This window comes from Ochotona princeps, chromosome 28 (genome assembly GCF_030435755.1).
Source record: "Ochotona princeps isolate mOchPri1 chromosome 28, mOchPri1.hap1, whole genome shotgun sequence".
Classification (NCBI taxonomy): Eukaryota; Metazoa; Chordata; class Mammalia; order Lagomorpha; family Ochotonidae; genus Ochotona; species Ochotona princeps.
Window position 1 is genome coordinate 10039222 of NC_080859.1, and position 12496 is coordinate 10051717.

General features: G+C 44.3%; 2 protein-coding genes across 4 annotated transcripts in view; both read right to left on the minus strand.

The window, feature by feature from the left end:
- The window catches only part of FAM172A (family with sequence similarity 172 member A), a 301851-nt gene that overhangs the window by 79797 nt on the left and 209558 nt on the right, over nt 1–12496 (minus strand). The gene's annotated exons all lie outside the window — the stretch shown is intronic.
- Nucleotides 7265–8934, minus strand: POU5F2 (POU domain class 5, transcription factor 2). The gene has a single exon (XM_004586199.2). It carries the CDS (start codon nt 8623–8625, stop codon nt 7594–7596), a length of 1032 nt encoding a protein of 343 aa, XP_004586256.2. The 5' UTR covers nt 8626–8934; the 3' UTR covers nt 7265–7593.

A 12496-nucleotide genomic window follows, 5' to 3' on the forward strand; every position in this document is an offset into this window, starting at 1 on the left:
CTATGTTGCCTAAAGTATTCTTAAGATTGATACATTTATTTTTCAGTTAAAGAATAAGAAACTATGTGTCCTAATGCATTTTGGAAGGCCCATGCAATTAAACATTAAGAACTATATAGCTTTTTGGCTATGCATGTCAGGGTTTTTAACCACTGCATTTAACTCTCAATTGCAGTAACTAATCATAGCCTAGATTCTAAGCGCAAACAAGCAACCTTCACTTTCTTCTCTATTCCTGACTTTTTCTCCCTCTGCTTTCCTTTCCCTGGTCCTTCCACTTAGCAATTCCTAGCTATCCTTATTTGTCTTTTTTTCCCATACTTTTAAGTGTTTATTTGCCATCAATGTATCTTGTTTACTAGAGTGTCTGTTTAGAAAGACTTTTAAAAATTTATTTTTGGACCCAGCACAGTAGCCTAGTGGCTAAAGTCCTTGCCTTGAACTTGATGGGATCCCATACGGGCGTCGGTTCTAATTCCGGCAGTTCCCCGCTTCCCATCTGGCTCCCTGCTTGTGGGCTGGGAAAGAAGTCAACGATGGCGCAAAGCCTTGGGACCCTGTACCGCATGGGAGACGTGGAGGAGGTTCCTGGCTCCTGGCTTCAGACAGGCTCAGCTCAGGCAGTTGTGGCCACCTGGAGAGTGAATCAATGGATCAAGATCCTTTCTCTCTGTCTCTCCTCTCTGTTTATCTGGCTTTCCAATAAAAATAAATAAATTTTTAAAAAATTTTGTTTTTGGGCCCGGCGGCGTGGCCTAGCGGCTAAAGTCCTCGCCTTGAAAGCCCTGGGATCCCATATGGGCGCCGGTTCTAATCCCGGCAGCTCCACTTCCCATCCAGCTCCCTGCTTGTAGCCTGGGAAAGCAGTCGAGGACGGCCCAATACATTGGGACCCTGCACCCGCGTGGGAGACCCGGAAGAGGTTCCAGGTTCTTGGCTTCGGATCGGCGCGTATCGGCCCATTGCGGCTCACTTGGGGAGTGAATCATCGGACGGAAGATATTCCTCTCTGTCTCTCCTCCTCTGTGTATATCTGGCTGTAGTAAAATGAATAAATCTTAAAAAAATTTTTTTGTTTTTATGACACAGTTTCATAAATTTTGGGGTTTCTTTGTTCCCTCTTCCTAAATCCCCTCATCCCTTTATTATTACAATAGTATAGCTCTTCAAAAACAGTCCTAAGTCATCATTCTGATATTTAAGTATATCCTGATATAGTAGGTATAGAGAATAGTGTAACCTTCAAGTCTTAGTTCATAGTATTCCCTGATCAACAGAGATTTCCCCATAAATCCCACTGAGCTATTTGCTCCTTTCTGTGTTGTTCCTTGGGCCATTCCTCTAACACTGGCTACTTGGTTAAATGATCCTTGATCCTCTCCCAACATGCCTCTGCTGAGCCTATGCACTCCTGTTCTAACTCTAGATCCTCACTGAGTCATGCACGACAGGTGCTGATTATTCAGTCACTAAGGCAGTACAGACGTACTCTATTCCAGCTGCTGGGAAAGTGAGGCTGCAGGGCCTGGAGGAAGAGGGGGAGTTGGTTTGGGCCACACCACGATGTCTGAGAGATGGCCAAAACTGGTTCTGCTGGGGATTATCATTTTGCTGCAATGTTCTGGTATGATAGCGAAGGTCTACACAGCTCATATTTCTGTGTATGTAAAATGTGAAGGTTTATGCACTTGCACATGTTTTGGAAGGATAATATAAGTGAGAAACAAAATCACTGTTACTGTACAGTTTTCAAAAACAATGTAAAGGCGCATAATGGAATGAAAAGCACATGTGTGCGTGTATGATTAGGGCTGGCAGAATTCTATGGAGAGTCTTAGATGCAGATGGAGGTAGAGAGACTAATGGTTTATAGGACGCTCCACCCAATACAGGGAGCCTTATGGTCCTCATCAAAACAATGACCTAAAATTTATACTTGCATTTGGAGAAAAAGTGATATTTCATTTATATATGGTTTTATTTCAACTGCAGTTATCACTGGAACAGCTATGAGAAAGTATTCAAATCTCACCAACTTGAGTACCTTCTGTTTCCTAAATGGTCACAGGGAGCATATATGTGCACAGAGAATGTGCACCAAATAGTGTTTGCTGATTAATGGAAGAAACTCAGCTTAAAAAGAAAAATTATATATATATATATATGTATTTTTTTATGGAGTGTGTCATTTCAGAAGACTTGAATAAAGAGGATAAAGATTCTTCTACTTCTTATTTAAAAGCACTACATTCCTGTTAATATTTTACTTAGAACTCGTTGGCCCTTAAGATAAAAATTTATGGCTCTGGTTGAGCGACTTGCACAAAATCTAGAAGCATTTGATAAATATTTTCAGAATGATCATAAAGATCTTACTGAAACAAGGCTGGAAAGATGCTGTTTTCCAAGCCTATAACTGAGTTGTGGCGGGGGGGCGGGTAGGAATCTGGCAAGTACTGGCATTTTGGAAGTTCTTTGCTTCTTGTTCTACGTTCTCTAATGAAACGCTTCTCGCTTCAGGGACAGATAGTATCCTTGTTATTGGTATATCTCACCTGACTGCTTCTTGTATGTTGACCTCTGTAGTGTTCAAAATTGTTACTCCCTTAGCACCACACTCTTCTTCCATCTCTGAGGCTCCCATCTCCTGCAGGCGGCATTCCCCCGTGCTTCCTAGGCAGACTGGGAAGAGCTGTGGGGGTGATGCAGCCGTGCAGCTGCTGAGCGAGTCGTGGGGTCCAGCACCATCCCCCTATCTGCAGGATGCAGTGAACTGAGGGAGCACCCAGGACAGTGCTTCCCTAGAGCAATGCACACAGCAGTCAGGGCTTTGGGCATGGAACAGCTCCTGACTCTCTTCACAAGTGTCTCCCTTAGAAGGCTTTCTAGAAAGGCTGAGGAAGGAGAGAAAGGGTTGGTGTCGTGTGCAGTTCAAGACTAACATATTAGTTACTTCATGAGTTTAAGACTAAGCAGTTGAAGTTTGGCTTCAATTTCACTAAAAAGCTCCGTGGTCCACCTTCTGATGTTGACAAGAAGAAAAAGCATGCATTTGTCATGCTGGGTTTCTGATGTTCCCGCGAGGAAGGCAGGGAACAGTTTCCTGGTATCTAACTCAGCCTTTTACCCCATATAAGATTGCCAACTCACTAGCACTCAGTTCGGTTTAAGAGCTCTTGTGGTTTCAAGTTTCTAAACTATTTTCCCCCATGGAGGATTAAGGGCACATTTTAAGTTTTATTAGAGTTGTTACGTAAACCTCAAGAACAGAAAACTTCACTGTGGAAACAAGACCTCTGCTCCTAGGCCCTACTTTGGGTGCTGTCGTCAGGAGCACAGGATCACAGGAGCTGCACTGGTAGTTCACTTGTACCTGCTCTGTGGTCATCTTTCCAATGTGACTGTATGTTTTGGATGAAATAAACAGGAACACCCACCTCACCTTAAAGGTATGTATGTGTAATCTCTATAGATCTCTACTGTCCATATGAAACAGTGCAGCATGCAGTTATACTTTGAAATTTAAATTGGTCACAAGTTGTTCTTTTTTCGCTTTGTTTTGTTATTAAAGATTTATTTATTTTTATTGCAAAGTCAGATAAACAGAGAGAAAGATCTTCTGTCCAATGATTCACTCCCCAAGTGACTGCAGCGGCTGGAGCCGAGCTGATCCAAAGCCAGGAGCCAGGAATTTCCTCCAGGTCTCCCACATGGGTGCAAGGTCCATAGACTTTGGGCGGTTCTCGACTGATTTCCCAGGCCACAGCAGGGAGCTGGATGGGAAGCGGGGCTGTCGGGATTAGAACTGGCATCCATATGGGATCCTGGCACATTTAAGGTGAGGACTTTCGCCACTAGGCCACCACGCCGGGCCCCACAATTTGTTCTTGAAGACTGAGCAAAAAGTTAGTGCAATGTAAACAGCATATGGATATTTACTTGACTTTCTGTCAAGTTCCTGAAAGTTGAGGTGTACCTGGGCTATTACATGCTATGGAGTGTGGATGATCTGATTCAAGACTGGCCCCACCAACTGGAGAAGGCCACTAGAGCATACAGGGACGGAGAGAAAATGCGGAGGCTTCTCAGTTGTGAGTGAAATGGTGGTCGTTCTGGGGAAGGAAGTGGTAGAATTGGCACTTACGATGATCCTAAGAATTAATTCAGGGGAAAGCGATAAACCCAAGATCCTTCTTTCCATAAACACGATAAAGGCTGCATATGGAAAATCTAGACCTAACACCAACTGCCATGGTAAGAAGACTCAACGACTTTCCCCTGAAGTGACAAGCAAAGATAAAGATGCCTGTTTGTGCCAGTTTTACACAGTAGCACAAGGATTTTTTTTTTTCCAGGGCAATAAGGAGAGAAAAAGGGCATTGAAACTAAAATGACAAAAGGAAACTATTTCTATTCACAGGTGACATCAGTTTTTATGTAGAAAACATTGAATAATATACAAAAAAGATCTTTCGGAACTAAATTAACAAAGTTGCAGTACGTAGTAGCATAGAAAAAATTTAGTTCCACTTGTATACTCTAGCAATCTTAAAAGGAAATTAAGAAAATAATTCTGTTTCTATTAGAAATAGGCTAAAATATCCAGTAATAAAATCAAACAAGGAAGTGCAAGGCTTGTACACCAACATTATAAAACACTGGTCAAAGAAACATAACAAGATAGATATGAAAAGACATCTTGTGTACGTGAGGTGAGACTGTTTAGATTATAATGTACTCCAGAACAATATGCAGATACAAGGCAAACCCCAACACAATTCGAGTGATGCTTGTGGAAGAAATGGGAAAAAATAATACTAGAATTCATAAAGAATTTAAAGTGACCCAGGATGGTTCAGTCTTACTGAAAAAGAAGAGTAAAACTAGAAGATTAACAATTCCCAATTTCAAAACTTACTACAAAGCTTTAGTAGTCAAAAAAATGTGTTATTCATAAAAGGATAGACTTAGATCAGTGGACGGAGAGTTGGGAATCAGAGAGTCTCTAACACCTATCGCCAATTGATTCTTGATAAGGCTGTCAAGAGTAGTAATATTCTCCCTAACAAATGCTGCTGGGAAAACGGACGGCACATGCAAAAGAACGCAACTGATCCTGGACTATATACAGTCACTCCAGATGGGAGAAACACAGATGTAACAGAGATAAAACTACAAAATTCACAGAAGTTCCTAGGAGCAAATTCTCATGAACTTGGATTTGGTGACACTAAAAGCACAAGCAACAAAAGGAAAAAGCGATACATCTCTCTAATTAAAATGAAAAAAAAAATCTGCGCATGACGGGACCCTGTCGAGGGACTAACATAAAACAACATGCGGAAACGGTGGAAATTGTTAATCCTACATCCGGTAAAGGTTTGGTATTCAGAAGATATAGAGGAAAGAAACCTCGATTGTTCAAATGGCTAAAGGACTTGAACAGACATTTCTTCAAAAAAGACATACAATGAGACAATATGCCAATCATCATTAGTCATAAGGGAAATAGAAAAGTTCCAATTTCTCCATTCCTTGCACCTGCTTGTTAGCCTCATTTTTAAAAAAACAGACATTCTAGTAGCTGTGAAGTGGTACTCACTGTGGTTTTGATTTGCTACTGGTAAAACAAAACAAAGCAAAACAACAGACTAAGTACTCACCCACATGAGAAAAGGAACAGTAAAAGAAACTAGGAAAAAGCAATTATTAAAAATAAAAGCTAAAATTGATTAGTGAATAGTGGCAAAGAGGATAAAAATCAAAAGGCTTATTCTTTTTAAAAAGAGATTTACTAATTTTTATTTGAAAGGCAGATTTTCAGAGAAGGGAACAGAGAGAGAGAGAGAGAGAGAATATCTTCCAAATGTTGCTTTACTCTCAAACTGGTCTTAACAGCCGGGGCTGAGTTGACTCCAAGCTAGAAGGCAGTAACTTCTTTCCAGGTCTCCAGGTGGGTGCAGGACCCCCAGGACTTTGGACATTCTCAGATGCTTTCCCAGGACATAAGGTGGAAAAAAGTGGAGCAGCCAGGACTAGAAACAAATGCGCCCATGGGTTCCTGGTGCCACAGGTGGAGGATGAACCTGCTACGCCACCATACATACCCCAAAATGCTTATTCTTAAAAAAAGACCAATTGATAAATCTTTTGTAAGACTAAAGAAAAAGAGAAAGCAAAAATGACAAGCTCACTAAGCATAAAAAAGACATAAACTCGGATAATAACACCTAGTGATGGAATTAATAAGTATCATGGTATACAGAAGTGCACGGCAGTGGATCTGAAAACAGGATTTGTTTTCAGTGAGTACATGATGGCCAAAACTGACCACAGTAGGAGAAAGAAAATAAGAAAGAACCAACACGGAGAAGAGGCTAGAAAACGGTTTTAAGAAGTGCTGGATCAACATCACAAATACCCTCTCAAAAGCACACCTGACCTCCAAGGGAAGTAGGAGAATTCCTAGGGGACAAATCTAACGGAGTTGACACACAGAAAAGCTAACTGGAGCTGGGGCTGGACTGCAGTGTAGACTAGAATGAGGACAGCACAGGGAGATGCCCCACTCCATGGGGTGGGGGAGGATAGAGCTGACTGAGACCCACACCGGAACTGGGGCCCTGGAGGCTGTGTCTGAGCGGCACAGGCAGGGGGCACCTGTGGTCTCCTTTCTTTCTTTCTTTTTTTTTTTAATTAATTACATTGCATTACGTGACACAGTCCCATAGGCACTGGGATTCCCCCCATCCCTCCCCAAACCCTCCCCTCATGGTGGATTCCTCCACCTTGTTGCATTACCACAGTTCAAGATCAGTTGAGATTCTTTCATTGCAAGCATATACCAAGCATAGAGTCCACCATCTCATTGCCCAGACAAATTCAACAGCTTGTTGGGGAGACCATCTCTGGTCTGAAGGTAGAGAAGGCAGAGCACCATCCCTATCAATTAAAAGCCCTGACATAACATCAGCAACAATTTATAATGTTATGGAATTAATTGACATAGTATTGGGCAACCAACATGTTAAAAAACATAAAATGCAAGTTCTTTACCACATACTGTGACTCCTTCATTGACATTTCAATTTTGGTTTATACACGACTGGGTTCTAAACACCTTAAAATGGCTATAGGTTACCATTCAGCATCCCATTCTCACCCTTCTCGGGAAGAAATTAACCACTGCCCTGGCTTTTGTGTTTGTGTTTCCACAACATTCTGCTGTGTGTGTTTAACAAAAATTGGTCCAATCTTTGGTGGCTTGAGTTTTTCATTTTATATTTGTTTATAAAGAAAAAAACACCCTATTGTTTACTGCTAACCACAAAGAATAACAGACATAATGAATCTTCAATTAACAACAAAGAGAAACAAAATAGTAGAACCATTTAGCTATACATGGTGACTATACTTTACAAGCAACGCTAGGGAGAAACACAAAGCAACAGCTCCAACCTCCCTCCCCCCTTTTCCTAAACTCCCATCCTCATCCCTGTGAAGCTCTCCTAACTTGTACATGTGAACTTAATGCTGAAACCAGAGTCCAGCTGCCCAGTGGAGTGTCCCTGACCTTCCTGGAGAGGCAGCTCCTTAGTTGGAAAGTCTGGGGAGGCCCACGGTGGCGATGGGGGCCGGCAGGAGGGCCATCCCCGTGGACACAGGGCCAGGGGAATAGAGAGGTGTCAAGCAGCACCCCCCAGAGAGAGGGAGCTCAAAATGGAGCCCAGGGCACAGCGGGAAGCCCACGGGAGGGACTGGAAAAGGAGGCTTGGTGGCCACCACAGCCTCCGGAGCCAAGGCCTCGCTGCTGGGCCCACTGCCCATCCTGCTCCGATTAAGGAACCACACCCGGACCACGTCCTGCTGCAGCCGAAGGTGGCCTGCAAGGCGGCTGATCTGCTGGGCCGTGGGCTTGGGGCACTGCAGAAAAAATCTCTCCAGGTGGTTTCTGATCCGTCTCTCCCTGCTGACACATCTCCGCTTCCGGCTCTGCTGTAGGATCATCTCCATTTTGCATAAGCCCAGAAGGTTCTTCTCATCCACCTCCTGCAGCCACATTTTCAGCAGTGGTCGCAGCTTCCACATGTTGGCCAGGCTCAGCTGCTGAGCCTCGAAGCGGCAGATGGTGGTCTGGCTGAGCACCTTCCCACACAGCGCTCCCACGGCGAAGCCCACGTCCGCCTGCGAATAGCCCAGGGTCAGCCTCTTCTGCCTCAGCTCGTTGGCCAGCTGCTTCATTTCTTTCTCAATAGCTGAGATGTCCTCTGGCAGCGCCAAGTTGGGGATGCACCGCAGGGCGAAGTAAGGTCCCGCCCAGGTGCCCTCTGGGGAGCTCCAGAAGTGGGTCCCTGCCTCACCAGCTCCAAGCCAGGACCCGCAGTGAGCCACTTGGCCCCACAATTCGTAGGATGGGTGGCCCAGCGGCACTCCCCAAACCTTAGGGCCTGGGTAGATTCCTGGCCCAATTGCCGGCACGACCTGTGGCCAGATCACCAGGCTGCCAGGGCACGACTGGGTGCCCATCCAGGTTGGAGTGTCAAGTCGCATTGGCACTGGACCTCCGGGGCTGCCCCCGCTAATGCCCGGGAGGGGGCACAGGTTTGAGGGTCTATGTCCAGCCATGGGCAGGACGGCACTCCAGCGGAGTCTGGTAGGAACTGATGGCTCTCGAGCCACCGGTCTCGCCCTCCAGCCCCGCCCCCCAGCGGGCGGAGACGGCGTTGCTGGCCAAAGAACAGGGCATAGGTGTGTTTGGGTGGAGGTGGGCAGCCCTGGCAAAACCCAGCCACAACAAAGCCTGCCTCCTGGGCACTGCGCTTCTAAGTTATCAGGAGTGCCTTGGTCTTTACCTCCATCCTCTCCCTGAATAGAACTCTGGTTTTCATTTGGGTGTTCACTCGCAGTCCTTGGGGAACTCACGGCCCCTGAGCCATACACATTGTTTGCCACTGAATGCTGGGGCTGCTTCTCAGTTCACGAACGGCTCTCTCACTACAAGCTGCGGCCAGCAGTCTCTGCACAGGTTTAGTCTCTGTGCCCAGAGAAACCCTGGCATGTCTGTCTTTCTAGTAAATACCAACTTATCAACCTACAACCTTCCACTCCTTCTGCAGGCAGCTTCTGATCTTGCTGTATCCTTGCTGTATCCCCCATCAGTCGTCGGCTGCCTGTCCTGCCTCAGCTTTCTGGTCTAGACATTCCTCACCCAACAGACAACTATGGGTGTCAGCTGTTCCTCTCCGGGTGCCAGACCAGCCTCAACTGCTGTCCCTACCAGCAGCGGCTGACTCACCAATAGCCATGTGACCCCGCCACCCACAGCACCTCTCCCGCTTGAGACTCTTGGGTCTTATTTTGTCCAAATGCCCCTTTCAAGGATCCAACTCAGCTTCCAGTCATACGCTCTGAGCAAGGCCAGGGAAGGAGGGAGGGGGAAGAGAAGAGAGGACTCGACTGACCTTGGGTTCAAAGCTTACAATGGGGGAGAACACCTGGCCTTCGCCGGGCAATCCCACCTTTTTGGCCTTTCAACCTTTAGCCCAGCTACCAGATGGCTCTGGCTCCAGCCAAACCTACTGAACCCATGCTTAAAGTCACTGGTAAACCTTCCGATGGGCAAATCCAGTGTCCTTTTAAAGATCTTCAACTTATGAAACTTTAGGCAATACGTGATAATGTTTACCCCTCACCTTGCTCTTTCTTGTTAGTTAATGCAGCTAATAGCCAAACCCAGCATATCAGCTCTGACTTTTAATTTCCATCTCTATATTTTCCACAGCCACGAACTAGAATTATTTTCTGTGCTTCTTTCTAAACCTGCCTCTCCTCTGGGAGCCTACAGTATCATCGTCCACTTAGTTACCTAGGCTTAAACTGTAGGGCTGTTTTTGCCCTTTCCCATCCTACACAGGGCATTGGATGGGATCTTACACACTGGGCCTCCTCAGACATACAAATTCTACTGTCTCCTCCCTAACCTCATTCACTGTTTTGATTTAGGCCCTGTAATTTCTTAGATGCACTATATCCCAACAACCTTAAAACTGACTGTTTGTACTACTCCTTTAAATTCATCTTGCATTCTGCTGCTGAAGATGAAATTTCCAAAAAACTAAACACAATGCAAGCATAGAAAAATCTCAGCACACCAGTTTTATCTTAAAACATCTTCAAAATTTAAACTCTGGTCTCTCAACCAGCAATGCGGGCATTCAAACGCCTGAGCATGGGACCTGCCGCTTCACCATTTGGCTTCTTCCTTCTCTTCAGCTTCATCCACCCTCAGCCCATCTTGCTTCATTCTCTGGAGATGCCAAATTTTTATGCATTCTGTCTGGGATGGCTTCTCTCCGCTTCTTCATCTCATTATTCTTTATCATTCAAGATTACACTCAAATATTCTCTAATCTAGGAGGGCATTCCTTGGTCATTTTGTTTAAAACAGCAACCATTTTTCCTTAACCTACATTCCATTCTGGTATAACATGTATCAACATCTAATATTTCCTTGTCTAACTGCTTGTTGTCTGTTTCCCCTCTGCAGAGAGGGCAGGGACCTTACTGAGCTGGCTGCTGAGTCTACAGTGCATACAGCAGTTCCGGGCACACAGAAGCTGCATGGGCACCATTGGTAAGTAATGAAAGCATGAGGAACTTCCAGTTACCTTCATTTATTATAATTTTTAAAATTGTTTTTTTTTTCCAGAGGAAGAAAAAGAAAACTCTATCAGCAGTTTACCATGACAAAGCTTGCAAAGGCTCTTAGCTGAAACCAAAGTCAACTGCCAAAGAAAAAAAAAAAGCAGGTTTCTCATTGAGGGCAGCGGGAACCCAGTTCCTGGAGGCATCACTGTTGCCTAGCAGAGTCTGCAGCAGTAGGAAGCTAGAGGCAGGAGCAGAGCCAGATATTGGAACCCAAAGCCTGATTCATGGGTGTCTCAATCAGTGCTCAACTGCTAGGCTAAACACCTTCCCCCACTCCCACTCACTTTCAGGACTCAATTTACATGCTATTTTATGTAAGTCTTCCCTCTAGGCAAGGCAGACTTTATATACTGTTTTGGTGGTACACTTCTTGGACTTTACATAAGCTTTTATTATGATATTATTAGTAAGATTTGTTCTTTGTCTCTTCACCTAGGCTATGAGGTATGCGAGACATGCATGTAGGAGTTTTAAATCCTAGAACATAACAGAATCCTTACTGATACAGCACTCAATATATGCTTGCCAAGTGACTGAATGGATTCTTGCCTTCACAATTTCATAAGTGAAGCCCGTTTAATTCCCTTTTAACTGTGAGAAACTGGATCTTCCCAGTAGTCTCACCATCTTGTCACTCTTGTACTAGAATAAAGCCCTTAAATTCTTCTTTCTAGAGGGGAACAGGGCCTTGAAGTTTAACCCAAGTCAACATGATGGGAAACAAGGTCACAGGTATGACCTTACGGCAATGAGAGAGGGAGAAGAATCTGGAAATAAAGTGCCACCCTATGGGCTGTGTCTGGTTATTTGTCTGTTGTCTATATCTTCTCTGCAACCCCTGCTAGGCTGTGTGCTGGCCTTGAGCAGTGTCTGTGTTGCTCAGTGTCCAATCCTCAGCACAAATCTGGTACCCGGTGGTGAGGCAAGGCATTTTTTTTTTAATATTTGGTAAAGGAAACTATGGCATTAATGGTGAACAGATTTCCTCCATGTTTGCTTTGAACTAGGTTTCAATATGATGGTCTATGAAAAAGAAAAGGAGCTCACAATATATAAATTGCACCTGAGAATAGTTTTGTTGATATCTTTTTATTCCAAGTATACTTATATGATACTTTTTTTTCCTTCAAAATAACAAAGCAACTTTCTAAGCAGAGTGAAAGTTGATCATACAAAGGCATACAAGAGGCAGTAAGTAAACATAGGTATGAACTTCAAAAAGTTCATGAAAAAACCCTCAGAAAGTTCATTACAAATTTACTGTTAATAATAGTTACCTAAGTATGTTTTCAGCAGGGGCCACACAGAGCACTGTATGCTAATCAGCTGCCTGCAGTGCCAGCATCCCATATGGGCACTGGTTTGTGCCCAGGATGCTCCACTTCTGATCCAGCTCCCTGCTTATGCCCTGGGAGAGCAATGGAGGATGGCCTATAAAAGCCTCGGGCCTATGCACATACATGGGAGACTTGGAAGAAAATCCTAGCTCCTAGCTTCAGGCTATTGAGGCATTTAGGGTGTGTCCCAGTGGACAGAGGATCCCTCTCTCTGTCTCTCCTTCTTTGTCTCTATAACTGTTTCAAGTAAAATAAATGAAAAAAGAAAGGTTTTCAGCAAATTGGATAAAAGCGAGTTCCAGAGAATCAAAGCAGGTTTTTGGACAAACTGAGTTAAAGACGTAATAGCTAACAAAATATATTAAATTTTTAAAAATGAGGCTATATTAACTTGATGTATTTTTAAATTAATTCGGGTATCCTCAATTAAGGCTTTCTTTGTACCTGGCCCC

Excerpts from the sequence above, each read along its gene's own strand:
- POU5F2 (XM_004586199.2), bottom strand. The coding sequence starts at position 8,625 with ATGGCTGGACATAGACCCTCAAACCTGTGCCCCCTCCCGGGCATTAGC.